Source organism: Prorops nasuta, unplaced genomic scaffold, assembly GCF_024137725.1.
Source record: "Prorops nasuta isolate Cenicafe-Biocafe unplaced genomic scaffold, Cenicafe_Pnas_1.2 PNAS00032, whole genome shotgun sequence".
Classification (NCBI taxonomy): domain Eukaryota; kingdom Metazoa; phylum Arthropoda; class Insecta; order Hymenoptera; family Bethylidae; genus Prorops; species Prorops nasuta.
The window spans coordinates 2,249,894-2,270,232 of NW_027116829.1; the positions used below are offsets into that span (position 1 = coordinate 2,249,894).

The 20,339-nt window shown below is 36.3% G+C and overlaps 4 protein-coding genes across 14 annotated transcripts; 2 read left to right on the forward strand and 2 right to left on the reverse strand.

Annotated features, from left to right (window-relative positions):
• On the reverse strand, window positions 1-3,292 carry LOC136783056 (activating signal cointegrator 1). 3 transcript variants are annotated; one of them, XM_066742864.1, is made up of 6 exons: window positions 2,054-3,292; window positions 1,837-1,977; window positions 1,378-1,775; window positions 455-1,312; window positions 201-392; window positions 1-136 (listed from the first exon to the last, which is right to left on the reverse strand). In XM_066742864.1, exons 2-6 carry the CDS (start codon window positions 1,902-1,904, stop codon window positions 63-65), a joined length of 1,590 nt encoding a protein of 529 aa, XP_066598961.1. In that variant the 5' UTR covers window positions 1,905-1,977; window positions 2,054-3,292; the 3' UTR covers window positions 1-62. The 3 variants fall into 3 exon arrangements, with proteins under 3 accessions (XP_066598961.1, XP_066598962.1, XP_066598960.1); XM_066742865.1 differs by having other exon boundaries at window positions 1,378-1,599; window positions 1,663-1,775; window positions 1,837-3,286; XM_066742863.1 differs by having other exon boundaries at window positions 1,837-3,291.
• Window positions 3,293-3,615: 323 nt separating this feature from the next.
• Window positions 3,616-12,814, forward strand: LOC136783054 (enolase-phosphatase E1-like). Of its 9 annotated transcripts, XM_066742858.1 has the most exons (9): window positions 3,618-3,994; window positions 4,166-5,115; window positions 9,265-9,544; window positions 10,158-10,222; window positions 10,459-10,708; window positions 10,784-10,909; window positions 10,984-11,263; window positions 11,354-12,022; window positions 12,165-12,814. In XM_066742858.1, exons 3-9 carry the CDS (start codon window positions 9,357-9,359, stop codon window positions 12,201-12,203), a joined length of 1,617 nt encoding a protein of 538 aa, XP_066598955.1. In that variant the 5' UTR covers window positions 3,618-3,994; window positions 4,166-5,115; window positions 9,265-9,356; the 3' UTR covers window positions 12,204-12,814. The 9 variants fall into 9 exon arrangements, with proteins under 9 accessions (XP_066598954.1, XP_066598955.1, XP_066598946.1 ...); XM_066742857.1 differs by having other exon boundaries at window positions 3,616-3,994; window positions 10,984-11,260; window positions 11,354-12,814; XM_066742849.1 differs by having other exon boundaries at window positions 3,620-3,994; window positions 11,354-12,814.
• A 135-nt stretch (window positions 12,815-12,949) lies between these two features.
• On the reverse strand, window positions 12,950-15,326 carry LOC136783053 (HEAT repeat-containing protein 3). Its single transcript, XM_066742848.1, has 6 exons — window positions 15,117-15,326; window positions 14,788-15,048; window positions 13,787-14,724; window positions 13,436-13,718; window positions 13,170-13,343; window positions 12,950-13,096 (listed from the first exon to the last, which is right to left on the reverse strand). The coding sequence occupies exons 1-6, from the start codon at window positions 15,255-15,257 to the stop codon at window positions 12,950-12,952; spliced, it is 1,944 nt and encodes a 647-aa protein (XP_066598945.1). The 5' UTR covers window positions 15,258-15,326.
• A 378-nt stretch (window positions 15,327-15,704) lies between these two features.
• Window positions 15,705-20,124, forward strand: LOC136783116 (peptidyl-alpha-hydroxyglycine alpha-amidating lyase 1-like). The gene is made up of 6 exons (XM_066742976.1): window positions 15,705-16,293; window positions 16,382-16,583; window positions 16,643-17,266; window positions 17,345-17,743; window positions 17,839-18,042; window positions 18,831-20,124. Exons 1-6 carry the CDS (start codon window positions 16,183-16,185, stop codon window positions 19,037-19,039), a joined length of 1,749 nt encoding a protein of 582 aa, XP_066599073.1. The 5' UTR covers window positions 15,705-16,182; the 3' UTR covers window positions 19,040-20,124.
• The last annotated feature ends 215 nt before the right edge of the window (window positions 20,125-20,339 follow it).

The following is a 20,339-nucleotide window of genomic DNA, read 5'->3' on the forward strand; positions in this document are numbered from 1 at the left end:
TGTGTTTATAATATATAACAATAATAAAATATCTATAAACTGTTATAATAAAAGAAGCCATATTATCTTCTAATTGTTTTCATAGCTTTTTCCAAACACTTCATAGCCGTCCGATGAATCTTGGTATCTAACTTGTCTAAAAAAATTGCATAATTTTAAATGTACTTTGGATCAAATAACTTTTGTATCACTTTACTTACATATCTTATATTTTCCCTGTATTGGGAATTTTAGTGGTAGCGCGAAAGCATTTTCACATATAAAAACAAATGGGCTGGTAGATTCACCGTTCGGATATCTTTGCTGGTACTCTTCCTGTGACAGAACGTCCGTCACCGTGACACAGCCTAATAAACACCCAACAGGATAGCACGAAGGAAAATTAGTCCCCTCTAAACAAAAGGAATATTAAATCCACATTGGTTAGTTGCTAATCTTATCTTAAAAAACATACCATTATGTGTTAGTCTATAAAACTGCTCAACTTTAGAAACATCTTCTGGGTCAGGAGCTTTTGCCGCCGCAGCGATCCACAGTCTTCCTCGGTGCGGCGTATACCAAGTTCTACCCTCGTGCATTTTTATTCCCTCGACCAATAACGAAGCATACGGTTGATGCAAGCTTAAACAATAGCCCTCATCTGCCATTTCCAAATATTCCTTATCCTGTACTCTATTTTTCGCCATAGAGAAACTTGGAGACTTTTCAGTATTCCGTTTGTGCACTGTACCAATTTCAATATATGTAGGACGATCAAATTCTATATTTGGACAGATATTAGATTTATCGATATTATCGAGTGATATAGACTGAAAAAGTTCCATCAGCTTTTCATCCGTAATTTCGTCCACCACGGGATCCTCCTCTACGATCTGTCTACCAGCAAAATCAAATGTTAATTTTTTACTGAAACGCGAAGCATACTTTTGGGCATTCACTTCCTCTTCCATTTTCTTTACACGCTCCCGTTCGGCAGCCGAAAGCCAAGCATCTGTAGCCTGATAATAATCAGATTCGTCATCAATCACTGTAGTTCGTTTTGTACTATTACGATCAAAGTCAATAAGTTTATTTCTATGCTTAAGAGACTCTTCGTAGGCCGATATGTCCTTTTGATTCATTAATTTGTTATACAACTTATCAGATTGCTTACTATTACTAGAAAGAATATTCTGTTCTTCCATGGAGCAAACCAGCTCCCCACAGAAGAAACATGGTCCAGAACCTTCTTGTACGCAAACAATCTTGCCACAATTGAGACAGTTATTTATCAGTGCATGCTTTTTTGCCTCACAGTTACATCTTTGTCTTCCTAAAAAACCAATCATTTTCATGGGTATATAGGCTATACGGTGAAATTAGTTTAAACATGAATACCTTTCAATAATACAACATTACTATCACGAGCATATAGATTGACAAATTTAGTTTTCTTTCTCTCAGCCTTTTCTAACTTTTCTTCTCTTTCCAGTTGTTCAGTTTCTGTTGTATTTTCTCTATCTTTAGCCTTAGTTTTTCCTTTCTTCTTGTCATTTGGTTTCTTAGAGTTTGATCTTTGATTAATTGACTTCTGTTGATTGCTATTGTTTTTTAAAGATGCTGTAATATATATTATTAGAAAAGTAAACCCTTTATAAAAAAAAACTTGTTTTTTGTACAAACCCTGCTTTCTCTTTAGCTCTGTTATGAATTTCTTTAGCTTTGGATCTTCGAATTTTAACAACGATTGAAGATAATCCTCAAGATCTCCTGCATCTTGAATATCTAAGACAAATCTAAAAAATATAAGAACACGTTAGTTTTTATAAAGTTTGTTGAATAATGCTGAAAACTTACTCGACTAAAGTCTGATGCACCGGAAAATCTAAAAATTCGGACAGGCTCTTCTTCACCCATTCTTCCATTATTTTTTAAATAAATTAAAAACGAGTTAAAATTATTTGAAGTTTCTTCGAGCTTAAAAGCCTGTAAGAATACCTGGACAAATTTCTAGGTTATGAGACCATTTACCGACAAACATAAACCCAACCTGATCAACCGATGAGAAACTTACAGAGAGATTCACATACATGCCGCATAATACACACATCACATCTATATGTTTATATATACTACTGTTAATACAGCACAGTACACACAGCAATCACAAAAGATTATTTTTGCCATTTTTACTTTAAAATTTGATTTTTTGTAGAATTTAAATTTAATAAATAGAACATTGATGAGAGAATCGAGACATTAATTAAATTATCTATTATATGGGTTAGCCCGATAATTCTGTTGTAGATCATGAATAAATATTAACAACGAAGCTCCATGAAAATTCAGTCGAAAACATCGACGGAAGAAAGGAAGGAAAGGAACGGATCACCGATTAACAAGAAATGTGTGGTGTCTCGTCAAACCATCATTTAACGATTCAGTAAGTTTCTTATGTTCCGAGATATTATGAAAAATGCCGTCACTAATGAATAAAAGGGAAATTGAAGAGGTTTGATATCTCAACGAAGTTTGAGGTGACCGCCAATTCTCCGAGAGATTCCGATGTAGGTTAAAAAAGTTTTCGTTGGTAAGTGGCGGAAAGACCTTCGTTTCGTTTAACAGACGGATCTTCCTGCATTTAAATTTGCATAGCGAGCCATTATCGTACGTGTTGCGTATTCGAAACATGAACGCACGTAGGACCCAGTCTCCATTTCTACGATTTCTACCAGAATTACATAATAATAACAATAATCATCGGTCTGTCGCGACAGACGTTTCCATTTCACAAATCCCCCCTCCCCCTTCAACTCTAACCTTCCTGTATTCACCTCTCATTCTCATTTTCTCTCGACTCGATGAATCTAAAGGAACTCGTGCCGTTTTCCGTAGATTTGACAATCTTCCAAATTGAAGTCATCCACGAAGACGGACAAATGAAATAAAAGAGAGAGAGAAGCTTCCATTGGATTATCGCAACGAGGACCCCAAAAGCCTCTTTCAAAGGGCTCTCAATAGAAGTATCTTGTTTTGTGCACAATGCACGAGCAACGACTTAACAACAACTAAATGGCACGTATGCTATCGTTATGAGACGTTGACCATGGCCTTACACTTTGAAATTTGATTCTTGTCTCTGGCGAGAGGCTTACATTTGTCTTCTGATCTCCATTGTCAGCCGAAATCGTACATTTTTTGTGCATTCGCCTAACCTCGAGGATGTATACGATCTCCAGCGAGCTCCCGATTATATTGGAAATATATCTTATCAGTGGCCAAACTGATAAGCTGGATCACTCTTCGATAAGATTCAGATAGCTCGAGCGTGAAAACTTCTTTCAAGATTAACTACTTGCCTGAATGAATTTTAATAATAAAAAAAAGCATCAACAATTTCTAAGCTCGAGAGAAAAGAGTCCCTGCTGAATAAGTTCGAATGTTGCAAAGAGGAATTATTTACGGTATCGGGTGGCTCGAGCGATGCAAAAACTCGCAACTTAATTTATATGCGAGCTGTGTGAAGACGTCATCGATTGGAATACACGCGTCTAGAGTAAACGTTGATATCGTCTGTTTATTAAAATCCATATACTTTGTTTCTTTTTCAGACTCGTACAGTGTAAGACAGTCGTGCAGCGAGAGGGAAAAGCGTCCAAGTTGCGATATTACTAGTAACGTCGCCGGTAAAACTAGTAAAATGCGTAGGTGCAGCACGGACGATCACCCACGCGAAATGCAACTTATATCCAGAATAATGTAGTGCTGGAGCCTCGATCTCAACAAGGATTCGAGCATTGACCCTGGATTTTTGAAGGATCGACGAAAACTCGCGGTGGAAGGAAACCTGATGGCATGGTGCAACTTGGAACAACTCGAGAGCAATAAATGTTTCGCACGACGTATGGTTGATTCGCGATAAAACTGGCCGTTCCGCGGGAAAAGAACATCATCCAACGGTTTATGGCGAAAATTTAAAAAGCTCCGCTATAAAGCTTATTGCAAATTGAAAGTGGTAAGCATTTTTTCCACCATACGCCTTTCTATGTTAATTTCATTGACGCCTACGAGCTGCATTCAGCACTTGTTGCGCTTGTGCATTCGGCTTGCATTAGTCAGCATCGGTACGTAACAAGCGAAGCTTTTAATCGATTGTTTTTTTAATTTTCCTCGTTTGTCCAAAAAGGGATCGAGAAGAGCACGCGAAAGACGTTCTCAGGGTGCAGTTTGTTTTCTGCGTCGCCAATTGGAAGAAGGAGAGTATGCGAAAGAGCTGGTTGCACGGACTAACGGAACTGTCGTTACTAACACAGTCAACGGGCGCGTTATATCGCGTGTCCTTTTCCTACACCCATGGCGATTCTCCACGAGTCGCTCGATGAAATTTGGATATCTCTGGTTCATCGAAAGGAGAGTCGAGGATCGATGGGAGAGGCGATAGGAATGATAATCGCCGAGCATTTGCGTCGGGCACTTGGAGAAATTAGTGTCGCACCTATACGGATCCAATTTAGGTGAAGAGACACATGGTAGAGTCGAGTGACTTGGATATCCACGAAGCGAGCTAATACCGCCGCGATGAAGCTGCCGAAGAATACGAAGAATGGCGAGGATGTCCGAAGACAACCGATCCACCGAACAAACGAGTCTGCTGAAAACGTACGGCGTACCGCTCGCACGGTCGCAACTTGCAACTCGCACCGCGTACGGACGGACTACGGCGGTCACTCTCCTGCCAGCCAGTCTCCGTTCCGGTTTCATGCGAGAAGGTGCTCTTCCTCCTCTTATGCCAGTATAACCAGTCAGCCAGCAACTATTTTATCCTTGTTTGATCGATAACCAAACTTACTCTGGATAATCCTACGTAACCAGCACCTGGCTACGTCCTTCGTGGGACGAATTTCTCTCTCGACCGAGCACAGTGTTTACTTATACACAAGAATGCTGTTCTAGGAAACTACCGGGCTGCGCTGAACAAGTGCCAGTGGCGGATGTTGAGTTTCGAAATACGTGTCCTGCAATAGTGCGTGATACATCTCTCTCACGTTTCTTTCGAATCTCGCTATCGCTTGGCACCGTGACGTGCCCTGTCACCGAAACACGCACGCACGCACGCACACACATAGACGCACTTACGTAAGAATTTAAGTTTTTTTTGTGTCTGCTCACCTCGCATCCACTGGGTCCACCTTGAATCGTGCTTTTCTCACGCGGAACGCTATAGCAGCTCTTTTGGACGCTGAAACGAATTCTTAAGAAGGTCGGCTCTCATTAACATTCTCCGCAAACTGCTCTCATTGTCACTCAATAATCCCGCATTGAGCGAAAATAAATTCGTCCATCGTCCGGCCAATTATAGCACGGTGCTATTCGATTCAATTATCGTTAATGGACTTATCGCTCGAATTGCATCGCGCCTTATCGTGGCTCGGATAGACGAAAACGAAATTTCGTCGCCGTACCAAAACGTCGAATGTCTGCTCGATAGCGCCAATAGAGCATTCTTTATCCTTATCGGCCGTTTTATCGCGTCTTAAAAGCTATAATGAATTGTCGCGACGGGTCTTTATGCAAAACGACGGAAGTAAGGAGTATCGATCGTGCACATTATCGATCCCTCCCAAGGGCCGCTTCTTATTATTTTCTTTCCTCGCGAAACTTGCTTCTCGCTAGGACGCGATTTTATTCTGCAAAATGAGATTCGCCGGTCACGCGACTCTTATCTATAGTAATATTATTCCCCAAATATAATCATCGCTCTGACCTACATGGGCTGAATTAATTTCGTCGCTTTTAACTTTCGTCCATCGATCACTCGACCTTCGCGATCCTCCTTGCGAATTTTTCTCACCACAAAATCCCTGCTTTCCATCCCTCCCTCATTTTCCCACCCTTTTCCAATCTCTCTAACCCCGAGGGAGCAATTTTCGCGTAATTTACTTTAATCGAACTAGAAATAATTTATATCGGTTACCACTGTTATTCTAGAAGCACGACGATACGTGCTGTGCGATAATTACGAATTTTACAAATGAAAGATTAATCGAGTTTTTTATTGCTTTCACGATAGACCAGACTATCGAGTCCCTGGCTGATCACACAGTGAAACTTTTATCAGTTTTCTATGAAGTGTACAAGTTGTTGCGAGAGTCTTGCTACCAGGTTTATCGATCTATCGTGCGCGCGGCACGTTGTAAATTTTCCTCGGAAATTTCTCCTAGAGCTCGTATCTATTTTGTTTTGGCTTCTTGCGTTCCTCTACAGCCCTCTCCCCACCCCCCCCCCCTCCCCTCCCCTCTTTTCCCTCTAGCAAAGGAAATAAAAACGCTATTTTTAAAGTCTTCGCAGGGGCTTGCTTCTTCCTCGTGCCGCTCTTCCACCACTAATGAATTTATATTTTTTTTTCACGAGGAGCACCAATAATCGTGCAGAAATTGTATCGCGCAGAGTCGATTAATTCTCCGCTCAGTTCGCGTGTCTCTAATAAGTAATATGATTTATCGTACGTATTTCTCTCGTCTATTTCTTTGGACGCAATGAGACGGTGCGGTGGAAAATATTGTTGCTGGTTTTAGAGGAGAAATGGAAAGTCTGTCGAGGAGAGAATCGCTGGTGAAGGAAACGCGTGACTGGCTAAGGGGATAGGTGTACGTAGGCACGTGACAGAATTAATGGGAAAAGCTGGACAATTGACTGGGTCGGTGCACTTAAGAGCATCTGCGATGTAAGACGGGTTCGGTTGCACCCTCGCAATAAACAGATAGGCCGATTATTGCCTCGCTGAACGAATATGAAACGAGTATAGTCCAGCGACAAAGTTCCTTCTCGCTTATCATCAACGTATCAACTCGAGGCACGCTGGGAATCTTTATACTTATTTACCTTATCAATTTATCTTTCTCATTTATTATTATCTTCCTTACCTCTCGCGCCTTTCTCTTAAGTATATACGATACTCTATTGTTAAACCTACTCTTTGCATCGTTAGATAAATTTTATCTTACGTTCCAGATTAGTTAACGCGTGGTAACAAATCTACCGTCGCGCTTCAATCTATTAGTAGAAATTAGTAATTGCATTACTCAATTTGCAGTGCTTCGAGCGAAGAGGCAGCATTGCGATAAGTGGTTATAGTCCAGCTTAGAGAATCGTTTTATAGGATTTTACTCGTAATGAGTACAAAAGTCGAATTGTAATGAGGTAAGAAAAATTTGTATTCCTCGCGGAACGCAATTTTCTATCCTTCGATGGTGAAACAGATCTTTCGCGCGTTGTTTACATATACTTTTATTTCTCGTCTCTTCACAATTTTATTTCACGCAGGGCACTCGGATGCGGGAAGAATAGAAAACGAGGAGTATCATTGGCGAAACAAACGTTTCATTTTTTCTATGCCCAGCTGGTACCTACTAACAAGTGCAAATCATGGCAAGCGTGCGAGAGAACAATGCGTGCTAATAGAGATACACTTTCCACTTTTCGAGGTTGACCACGAATGTATTCTACGGAGGAGAAAAATCTATGCTTCCTGCAAAAAGAGCATTGTATGATCGATCAACCGAGATTCGATAGAATTTTCTAGTTTGCGCGTAATAGCTCTGCGAGGGCTACATTTATAGTGTCAGATATATGCAGTTGTGTAAACTGCACAATGCACACATGTGTCGTCACGGCCGTTCGTAACGATACCAGATGTCGAGTGAAAAATGTAGCAACGACGACAAGAAAATATTTATTTCACAAGTCTGTGTACCAAGTTCCAGGGAAGAGGAGCGACAGGAATTTTCGTAAAAACGTAGCAAATTTGGTGGAAAAATTATAACCAACGCGGAAATTGCGTTTGACCTTGTGGGAATTCGAATGAAACTGGCCAAGAAATGTTTGCTAATGCACGTATAATAAAATGGCACTGGGAGATAAGAGAGGCTTGTTAGTAGATAGTTAATTAGAGCGAATGACGCAATCTGATTCTTGCAAAAGATGAGAATTTCTTCCTCGTTGGGGACAAACTCCAAGAGCTGCCGATGGATGGTGGAGCAAGCAGAGAAAGAGAGAGAGAGAGAGAGAGAGAGAGAGGAAGAAAGAAGGAGGGGTATATTGGGGAAGCGAAGAAACGTCAAATTTTATTATTGATTACGAGATAGCCGAGCTTCTATAAAAAAATTCTACCAATACGTATTTGTTAAGCGAAATACCGACGAGTTGCAGCTAACGGTCGCAATTAGTTCAATTAGTTCACTGCTACAGTTCGTTTTCATCTGCCAATGGCTGACTAACTTGCTTCGCTAGCCTTTGACACTCCTGACGAGCGTTTCTACATTGACAATTTCATCGAATCTCATGAATTTCGATCAATCAAATCTTTATTCCAGACTTTTTAAGAAATTATACAAGTGTGATCGTTGAAAAGCCAGTTGCTCAATGACAAAAATTTATCATGATTCTTTATGGGAGAATGTGGCTGTCGCGAATGACTCTACGTGAAAAATATGAAGCAAATTGTTGACATTATTGAGCACTTGCAAATCATTTGTGATATTATGCAACGGGGCACGAAATGATCGATGAAGATTCGAGCGATTAGATTCGGTTTATTAAGCAGTTGCTGTCTATTAAACCAAGTCTAATATTATGCAAACACTTTGTAGAGACTCTGCATTATGCAGGAATATCTAATTACTTTTAATCTCTTACCACACATTTTAAATAGCTTGGAGACAAAAGTGTTAAATCCGTGAATCATCTCCTCTTCCGGAATATTTTGCAATTTTCTTTTATAAAAGCAGCTCGATCAGCAGTTTATTATTGTCACTAGATTATTAGCAGTAATTGTTTCGTTTTGGGATCAGCTGATTTCAAGTAACCATTATTGATCCACAGGGCCTCTCAGCATAAACAAATGGACTTTATTAATTAAAATCCATTGAACAACCTCGATTAATTGTACTTTTCCGTCTACGTTTCATGGAACTGTAACCTCGATTCGCTTGGCGTTGCCATTTATTTTTGTATCACAAAAAATACATTGTGCTTCGCGTATTTTCAGACTTGCGCGATTTATCGAATTATATGGCGCACGAGATTTCGACTCAACAACACTTGCGCATAGATCTTTGAAGGAAAATGTATTCGTGAAAGCTTGTGACGTTACTTTAATTTTTTTTTCTTCTAATAATTCTAACATTATATAAATAACTATAATTTAATTCGCAAAACAATTAATACACGTTTAAGTTAATTATGAGAGAATAAATTAAACTGAGAGAGTTCTGGTTTTATTTTTAGATGAAGAGAACATGAAGATTCGCAAACTGGTGTAGCAGAGTTTGTAAAGGGATGAAAGCGTGAACGCAAGGATCTAGCGATAAACCACAGTGATGTCACGTGTGACTTTAAGGCGCTCCGGCGCTACCATCTACGATTACCCAGAGCATCTGAACCCTTTCAAAGAGGACGACCTTCCTCTGGCCACGAAAAATCCAGCCAAGGAAGGGAAGCATAAATTCTGGACATTCGGCAGGAGTAGAAAGAAGAGATCCAACAGTTTTTCCATCAAATCTACCTGGTTCGTTTCGAGAAAGCCCGACAAACGCGTCTTTTTAATTCGACAAGTCTATTTCCGATTATCGTTAAGCTGGTAAAATACATTTTGCAAGAGAATCTCTTGTATCTTGAACTTGAAACAGTGGGCGATAACCGGTGATCACTGGTCAAGCTCAACACTGCACTTGGCAGATATCCAAATGTATCTTACTTAGCTCAGTGATTCAAAACGCTTGAGTTATGTAGTGCTGCATACGTCACTCTGTTGACTATTTGCACTTCAAGACCAATGCAAAAGAACGGAAATTTCTTTTTCTTTCACCGATAGTTAAATATAAAGTCGTCTTGTGCTCTCGCAAAGATAGACAACGAGCGTGTTTTTCTAGCTATCTTGTATTGTATGCGCAGTGATAATTATCTTGGTTATACGTATATGTGAAAGTCGATGGAACTCGAATCTCTCGAATAAAATACAACTGAAGAATCGAATCTTCAAAAATCTTAATCAGACTAGATTTAAACTACGAAAGTGCAACTTTGATAATGACGACAATTTTTTCCGCAAGAAATCAATTCTTTCGATCGATATCTTTCGTTCACGTTTGGTTTTATTAATTCGTATTGTATATTTTTAGGAGTGGACTATTTGGGAAGAAAAAGGAAATTCCTATGGCAGAAAAAAGGTCTACCATAACGACAGGTGCGTTGATAACCATTGAAATTTTGAGTAGTTTCACATTAACCAGTGTCCAAAAATAATTCTGTTAAACGTGTTTGCATAATCTTACTGTATACATTTATCTAGATTTAAAACCACACATATCGATAGGGAACCATCGCTCGAGCGACCAATTGCTATAATTGGTCGTGGCTTTTCGTTTATCTCGCAGAGAAAACTTGACAAATTGTTTAATCACATGTTTTACCCTCGAACAGTTTCATCGACCTACAAAAGAGACACCGAGGACAGACCTCCAGTTCCAGCCCGACTGTCGAAGGATCAGAAAGAGTTCGACGAAGCTCTGGGTACCTTAGCTCGAAGACGCAAATACACGCTAGACAACTCGTCCCGTTACAGTTCCAGCTTGACGGTCAACGGAGATCCTGCTAGAATCTACGATGGCAGCCCGAGAAATACCACAGCGTCCATCATGGGCGATCTTACCCCCAAAGCTCCCGTGAGAAGGTTAAGCCACTCCCTTCTCTTTAAAAAATTTTATTTTTACATGAACCTTGATCAAACTTTACAAATAATTTCCAGGTTTGGTCAAGTGAGTCCAAGACCAACGGATAAAATACCGCCGTTGCATTACGAGGATAAAGAATCCAAGATCCAGCACGAAGAAATTAATAGGGACTCTCCAGAACGTACGCCTGTACCTCCCACGTAAGAATAGTAAAATTGTTAATCGATAGAAATCGATATCGAACGACGTTTTTTAATCTGAAATTAATTTTTAGTCGGAGATCTGGCAACAGATCGTCGATGAGAAGATCGAATACAGGAGGGCTGGACCCTGACGAGGAATCCAACGAATCTCGCGATACGTCGCTACGCGATGAAAACGAGAATGTTTCCGATGATTATGTATTTAAAAGATTCAGCCAAGATGCTGTGAGGAAATCAAACTTGTCGATCAACAGTTGCATGTCGATAGGAAGCACGACGAGCACGTACACGAGGAAAAAGCGAAGAGCACCACCCCCGCCGATACGCGTAGAGCCTTTGGAAAATCAAGTGGTATTATTTTCTTTACGCTCATTTAGTTTTTATATATTTGTTATTAATTTATACCATTATATTTTCTTGATTCTATTTTTTTTTCTATAGACAAAGGACGACAAATCAGCACTAAATGAGAGTGCAGAAATCGAACAGCATATAAGGGAACCCATAGATATTGCTAGTGTTACGGAAAATATTGACGAATTAACGAAAAAGAGCTCTGAATTAACAGAGTTGTCTAGTCTTAAAGGTGGCGCAGAAACTAGAAAGAGCGACGAGGAAATACCTGTGCTCCAGAATGAAATTAAAATTATAGTTAGCGATGTAAAAATCGAGACTGATCCTGCTAAGGTAGAGAGCGAGACGCAAAAGCATTCTTCGATGGATCCTGCAGGCGACTTAAAAAATAGGGAAAAATTGGAATTTTTGCAAGACGCCTCCGCAGACAAATCCCTTGAGAGAGACGAGGAGACTTTTGAAGAGGACAAAGATGTCGAGGTGACGGAGATCGAATTGAGAAGAATATCCCAGGATAAATTAGAATTTATTAAGGATGTTGACGAGGATAAAGGAGATTTGAAAGGATCTACGGGTACATTATCGAGAAGCGACAGTTTTTCTGTTAAAGACGAGATTGAGAAACTCGAGAGACAAATTAAAGCACTCGAATCAAAGAACGGTCAGAGAACGTTGGACGATGACGACGATTTGATGGAAGCCAGAAATACGAGATTGTCGTTACAGGAAACTCGAAGAAGCTTCTTCGAAAATATGGTGGGTGACGAGGTAGTAAAAATAGAATTTAAAAAACTGCCCTGCGAACAAAACGATATTCATGTAGTGAGATTGACGGATCCTCCGGTTCCAGTAGAAGCGCCTAGCGAACCAGTCAAAGTGATTGAGCTTCACATTTCAGAACCGATCAGACATCGACCAGAATTATGGGACGAGGTAAATCCGATACCAAAACCTCGAAGGCACAACTCTCTCAATTTGGAGAGCATTGCCAAATATTCGAAGAAAGAACGACGCAGTCTACAGTCTAGTAGGGAAAATCCATTATAAATTATTATTTTTAACAGATACTCTTTTGGTTTTGTAACAAGTGTATCAAAAGAAACACTGCATAAATTTAAATTCATTCTTTTACTAATGAAAAATGTACAATATACATATATCGACATAAATCTCAGGTAATATTTTGTTTTCTATTTATTGAAGTCGTAGGAACCGTCAGAGATTTGATTTCTAGCAACCTACCGAGTAATTTTAATTATGTAACTATATACATAAAGAAGAAACAAAAAAAAAACACAATTTCAAGTAATATTTTAAATAATCGATCCATCAGCTAGTCAATCGGAGAAAGTTTGTTTGAAATTCGCTATTATATATTTAATGTAATTAATTTTTAAAGCAAAACAATATTTGACTATAACACTGTGCGATCACTTGCAATAATAATAATAATCATTTAGACAATGATTAAAAGTTACTTGTATCTCTCTTATGATCTTTTAATGAGGCACTGAATAAATTATAATATTGCATTTATAAAAACAATAATTTTATGTGTATTCATTGTTAGTTATGTGTGTAAGATTAACTACCTACCAAGTTAAGTTATTATTTCAATTGTGATTAACAATTTTACAAAATTAGGCGCTTATTAATCACAACTAATCTGAACCTTTACACTCCTTATTTCCTTGGGAATGGAGCTTTAACTTGAGCATATCCTTCAAGCATTAATTGCTTGCGTTTGTAGGTCATAAATCTTTCCATATTATAACATACAGTAGAGACTATAGCCTTGTGTGGATAAAGGTCTTTCTTTTGTTGCCTTATCTGTAAATTAAGAGTTATAATAGGTGTTTTATGATTAAATAAGCACATATAGTGAAAGAAGAGAGATGTTAACCTTAGCTTTAAAAATTGCGTGTATTTGTTTCATTTTTTCGAGCAAATTGAGTTCAGCGATCATTCGGTTCGAAGTATCTTCTGCAAATATATCTATTATTGCATCTATGGCCTCTGCCATTACCCAGACTTCCACTTCCTTTGTGCAAGATTCCAGCACAAATAAAATAATGCGCTTAAAAAAAATTATACAAAATATAATTGTAAGAAATATAACATTGAAATTAAGTTAATGCTCTGCAAATTAATGGTAAAAATACAATTTACCTCTACCACTTCCTGGCAATTTATGCTTTTATCTTCAACCAATAACATGGCAAGACTTCCTAGGCTTCTAAGTAAATTAACACGCACATATGGGTCAGGGCATTGCCTTTCCCCATTTAACATTGGGTGAATATCATTTACAGTTAGCTGTTTCAAAATATTTGCTTCTGCCCCTACAAGTTGTTGAAGTGAAACTCTTATAAGGGAAGTTGCTGCCTCCAATAGCTCAATGTCATTGGGTTGAATTTCTTGGAAAACTACAGTTCCAGTTTTCAACCAAATGCTAAGAAAATTTATTCATTAATATTATTAAAATATGTCTTATTGCTGTAAACTCTGTCAATGACATACCTGTATAAATTATCAATTCCCCCAAGTGCATCTATTTCCAAGCTGGACATCAAATTACTTAGAGATATGTAAGCTCGACATCTTAAAGTATGAATCTGTTTAATGACAGCATTTCCTTCCAAACTTTTCTTTAATACAGTTTCAACATCTTTTTGAATAGAGGCAGTTTTTTGTAAAATAATATTTACCAAATTTGAGCTATTGATAGCTTCAACAAATTGTACAGGAAAGTGTGAAACTATTGTGGAAACTTTTGAATTTGTTGAATCTGTGTCAAAAACATTTCCCATGTCCTCCTCTTCATCATCAATACACGAGTCAGAATCTGCATCACTTTCTTCATCACAGGAGCATAAGTTTGCTACTAGCTCCAACGCTTGTTGCAGTGCACCAAGAATCTTTCTTAAATCCTGCACTTTCTTTTTAGTAGTATTTGAAAGGTTAGTTTCTTGGCTTTTCAGCTCTGGTATTAAATTGTCCAAAATACTAATGTATTCGGTTTCAATTATAGTAGACAAAATGGATATTATTTTACAACCTAATTGTAGAGAGTCATTTTGGGATGAGCCCTTAATATTTATCAACAGTCCAGCAGCTAAAGTTTTCAAGAGAATTACATCTGACAAAGGAAAGCCTTCCTGTTTCAAATCTAATAGATTTAATAATGTATTTTCACATTGCTTAAGACTGTTTACTGCTGGTTCATTGTCTTCTGATAAAACTAATAAACATTGAGATACTACAATAACTATTTCTAGGTCGTATACAGAAATATTTAGGTATCTGATCAAAATATTTGTTAAATCTTCCTTATTTACAAGTTCAATGACACTTTCATGTTTCTCAGCAAGTGACCAAAGTAACGTGACGCCTTGAATAAAACATTCTCTTTCATCATCAAGTTTGTGTTTCTCTTTAAACTGAATCTCAGTGTTATACTGTAAAGAATAAATTTATATTAGGCACGTAAAGTCTTAAATAATATATTAATAAAAAATCACCTTTTTTAATAATGCTGTTAAGGGAGTCAGAATATCATCTTTTAGTAACTCATTTAAAGCTTCCTCACCACCATTTTCCACGATATATCTTAAAGTAGTAGCAACAGCAACTCTAACAGAAATATTACAATCTACAAGAAAAGATCCTATCATCTTCGATATTCCGTCTTTTGCTATTCTGACTGCCATCGCAGCATCACACGCCATTGATTCCAGCATCTGAAGTCCAGAAATCTTTTCCTCAATATTAACTGATTGAACCTAGTAATAAATTAGTCATCAATTATCAAATAATAACAATATGTAAATACTAAAGGAAACAGACATACTTCTTCGTACACTCTCAGTAAAGCTTTCTCTTTATCGTCATCTGTGAAATTTTCAGTTTCATCTTCAAAATCCTTTACAGACATAAGACCAGTAGGATTTTTTTTATGAGCTTTTTGCTTTGAACGTTTTAATTTACCCATCTTTTCTAATTACAGGTTAAGTTCAACGAGAAGCACATGCTACACAGCTACACTAACACAACTACTCAAACTACTGTCGCTGCTGTCGGTGAATTCGACGAATATTAAGGCGAGTTTTAATGCCAATAACGTAAAACCACGACCACCGTCCACTTTTGTCCACTTTGTTCGCTTTGTCCACTTTGACGGCAATTTATTTGCGCGTGCGATAGGTTTGTATTCGATTCTCTTCTGCCCACCACTTTCCCCAGGAGCAAAAATTCATTGGGTCCAATCAACGTTAAAGAAACTTTCTGAGTATGGAGGCATAAGCCAATGAAATACCGAACCAACAAATGATGCCAACACTAGTGATTATAAAAAATAAATATTTTGATGTTTGTTGATAAGTTAGTAAATATGGGAATCTAAATTACCGATTATACCAAGAGAAAAATTGACAGATGTCAGTCAGATTGTTGTGGATTGTTGTAATTTTTGCAAGGTGAGACGTGGATGGATAAGATGGGTTAGCTCTCGTAATCTGTAGCCAACTAAATCGGAGGACACGTTGACTCTTGATGCAAGAGCTGATAACAACACAAAAGTTTAAAACTATAAATTCGTTTCTACAAATTTGTTAAAACTTCATACAAATTCAAAATTAAATAGTGGTCCACTATACTTAAATCGTTCCAGGCAAATATCTTAACAACACATAGGAAAAGAATATCAAAAGCGTGAATTTTGTATTTTTAAAAATTTAATGTGGTTGAATTATTTGATTACTTAAATGAATTTTGTAAATATACTTTGGATATTTAGTTCCTCAACCTTTTTTATAGCCATGTTAAACAATTTAAGATAAATAAAAGGTCAAAGCCACAGCACCTGCTATAATATAATAATGGCTATGATCAATCTATCATCAGAAATCTTATAAGAAATGTCTATAAATATGACATCGCTTTATCTGAAGTTTCTTTATTTTATTTTAATGTTTGTTAGTAGTTTAATTACAATCAGCGCTGATTTACAAAATTTATCAGACTCAAAGGTAAATGTATGGGAAAACATTGCTGTGCCTTTATTTATTAATTTTCTAATATTGAATACATGAATTTCTATATTTTTTACTCTTTTAGCAAATTGAAAGTAAAGCTAATCATTTGCCTGACACTAAATTTAATTCAATTGAATATGAAGAATATTCTGCGGTTGGTGAAAAAGAAAAAGGTTCTCAGTCCCCCGAAAGGAATCAGTTAGCATTTTCAAACTTCAATTATAATCTAGGAAATATAAACGTTGAGAGATCTCAATTACTTTCTACAGATGTTTTTGATCCAAGTAAGTTAAAATTAGCTGTATGTTTGAATATTGTGAAATACATGTTCATTAATTTTTAGATATATCTTGGGACTCACAGTGGAATCCAGGCCTAAATGCTCAACAAATATCAGCAGTCAGCTTAGATCCTCATGGAAATATAGCTGTATTTCACAGAGGAAATCATACATGGAATACTGGATCGTTTAATACAGAAAACAAATTTGATCAACGATTGGGACCTATTAAGCAAAATACTATTGTCTTGATAAGCAAAACTGGGGAAAAAATAGCTGAATGGGGCAGTAACATGTTTTATATGCCTCATGGAATAACAATAGACTCTCTAGGGAATTATTGGGTAACTGACGTTGCCTTACATCAAGTATTTAAATTTAATGTTCAAGATATTCAAGATCACATTCAAGAATTGCAGCAAGATGGATTAAAAATTAATCTCAGTACTTCAAAAGAAATTAAAAAGGAAATTTCTGAAAATAGCATTTTAAAGTCTTCTTTAACTTTAGGGGTACGCTTTGAGCCTGGCAATGATAATATTCGTTTCTGTAAACCAACAGCAGTTGCTATACAGGAAAATGGAGATTTCTTTGTTAGCGATGGGTACTGTAACTCTAGAATAATTAAATATAGCAAGGATGGTGAGAGAATATTGGTATGGGGACGCCACTGGAGTTTCATAGAAAGTATGTTTTAAGCTACATTTTTCAGATAATTATTTTTACTGATAACAAATTTTTCTTAATAATGAAAATAAATTTCAGCCATCAACTATGGTTCTCCACCTGTAAATGCTTTGTTCGTTCCACATTCATTAGCTTTAGCAGAAGAATCGAATTACTTATTTGTAGCAGACAGAGAAAATGGTAGAATCTTATGTTACTTTGCAAGCAACGGTACTTTTCATAAAGAGTATAAAAATCCAATTATTGGAGCTAAAATTTACAGTATAGCATATGCCCAAGAAAAGATTTATCTAGTAAACGGACCTGAAAGCGTACATACACGTGGATTCGTTATAGATATTGATTCTGGTAGCATTTTGTCACAATTTGGACCCAAGAAGGACATGCTAATGCCCCACGATCTTGCTGTGACCAAGGATGAATCAGAGATCTATGTGGTTGAATTGAACTCTCCCCAAGTTTATAGATTCATACAAAGTAAGCTACTTTAAGCAGAGGCTATTATTAATAAATTAATAACATTAAGAAAGAAATACATTTTAATATAATGTTTCTACTTTTGTCATTTTCAGAAACTAATTCATCTTTGAGGAATAAATCTAGGAATCTTGGTCACGAGCCAGCACCATTAACTAGTAGCAATACTGTAGCAATAGATCCACCAAATCAGAAAACTACGACCGCTACAATAGTCCTGTCTATTATCACAATAGCAGTGATTCTAATTGTACTTTGCATTGTTGTTGCTGCCGTTTTGTCCCGTTGTCAGAAAAGAGGTAGAAATATCTATGCTGACTCCTCTGTTGAATTTAGAAAACTAGTCGAGTAGAAAATAGCAAATTTTTTTTTACTCTTTTATTTTGTGCCCATTTTCCACACCAATTATTTCAATTTATTTTGAATGACCTTTTTTTTATTTAAAGTGAGTTGCAATATGTTATGTGTTAAGTGTGTTATTAACCATGTACATACTATTATGTATATATAGAGTGGAATATGTGGATAAATAATCATCTCTGGTTGTGAGAAATGGATGAATTAGCCTTTCATGTTTTCTAGAACAGATTGAATATTAACTTGAAAAAAATATAATAATTGATAGAAGATATAAAAATTAGGCTTTTCTATTTCAAATCTTACAGAGAGAGAGAGAGAGAGAGAGAGAGAGAGAGAGTTACTCAAATACTTTCCTATTACTGTATCACTATAATAGGTGTTAGAAATCGAAATGATTTGCATATAATATTTATCCATAGATCTCATCATTTATTATAATAGCTTCTTTTATAATTCTGCAGCAAGTTTTTATTTTGCATTTGATACTAAAAGTTTTAGCTCGTAGAAGTATAAACTTTTATAACTTGATTGTTTTCAGCTTTTTTCACCTTATTTGGATATTTTATTATTTTATAAGCTTTTTATATCTAGCATGAAAATAGATGTTATCGTTTTATATAATTCTTGTTTTTTCTTTTTGTCCTACATGCTTTTAAAATACCTCTCACCCTTATATAGTATATAAACCCCATCATATTATCTTCTAATGGACTTTTGTCTTATTTAGGATGTTTATTGACAGTTCGGAAAAGAATGCGCTGGGAAGCCGAGAGAAGCGAAAATTTTAAGCTTTCCGGTTTGTTCGAGCATCGCAAGGGAAAAGGTTTTAAGTTATTTGATAGGCGACCAAATACACGGGATTTTAGTAAACTCAATACCGAACCGGAGACTTCGGATGAAGAGCATCCAGAAAATAGTCTCGCTAAGATGATATAAGAATATAAATAACGCGTTGATGGAATTATTATAGCATTCAATGATAATTCTTAAGTCCCTTGAATCTTCCTCCTGTAAAATCGGCAATTATATTTTGATAATTATCGAACTCGTTCAAAAATTTTTAATATTTATGGAAAACGCTACAAAACTGATTTCAATTGTACAATAATCAATAATTTGATACTTGTCACATTTAGCGTGAATCACGTAACATTTACGCGTTTTTATGTAATAATTAAAATCGAATAAAAAATTAATCTTGTGTTTGTGTAAATCTGGATGCCGTAACAAAAAATTAATAAAGCGACATTAAAAAAAATAAATAAATAAATTAAATTAAATACTGATGAGAAGAGTAGATTCTGGGTTTTTATAAGAAAATGTAGAACTTTTTAAAAATTTATTGAAAAAGAATGGTTTGTGTGTGATTGATATAACTGTTTATGAAATTTCCACGAACCACACGCGATGCAGCTAAATAAGAAAATTAAATACATTAAAATTTTTCAAAAGCTCTACATTTGTATGCAGACCCGCAGTCTCTTGACGAGCTCATTACGCAATGACGAATCGCATTTAAATGTTAATATAGAGCAAGCAAAAAAATAAATGTAAATATATATATTTAAAAATAATATATATTTTTATTGCATTCTCATTTTGTAATGAGCTACCAAATCTAAAAAAAAAATGTATTCTTAAGATTTTAAGCGGCAAGTGTTATGCGTATGAATGGTGCAACTGTGTAATTATTTATATGTATATGTATGTGTATGTATACTACATTATAAAAGTCGGCAGTTTGTTTATAAACTACGAGGTCGAGCTATTTCTCCTGACGAAAATAATAACGAGTAAAATTTGATATGATACACAGTAACTATAAAAACCAAAGACTAATTTAACGTAAACATTTGCATCGGCAAAAGATCCAGCTTTGCAATTATAATAGAAATATCTCTTCCTTTGCAGACATACACACGCACACACAAACACACACATGTATACATTTCATTAAAAGAATTATAAATAATAAAGAAAACATCTCTATGAGCATAAACAAATAAGAATTCTTTCCGTACAAAGAAACAATTCCTATATGCGTGAAACAAGACAATTGTTCATTTTTTTTTATTGAATATGTATACTTTTGTTTATTACTGATACCTTCCCTTACAGTATATTGCATTAACTTATCGTAAGCGTTATGATTTAATATATCACATAGGTGTACAAAAATGTATATTTTCAATAAAAATGAGTGTTTGTATATTTGTACATCTTTAAAGAAAAAAAG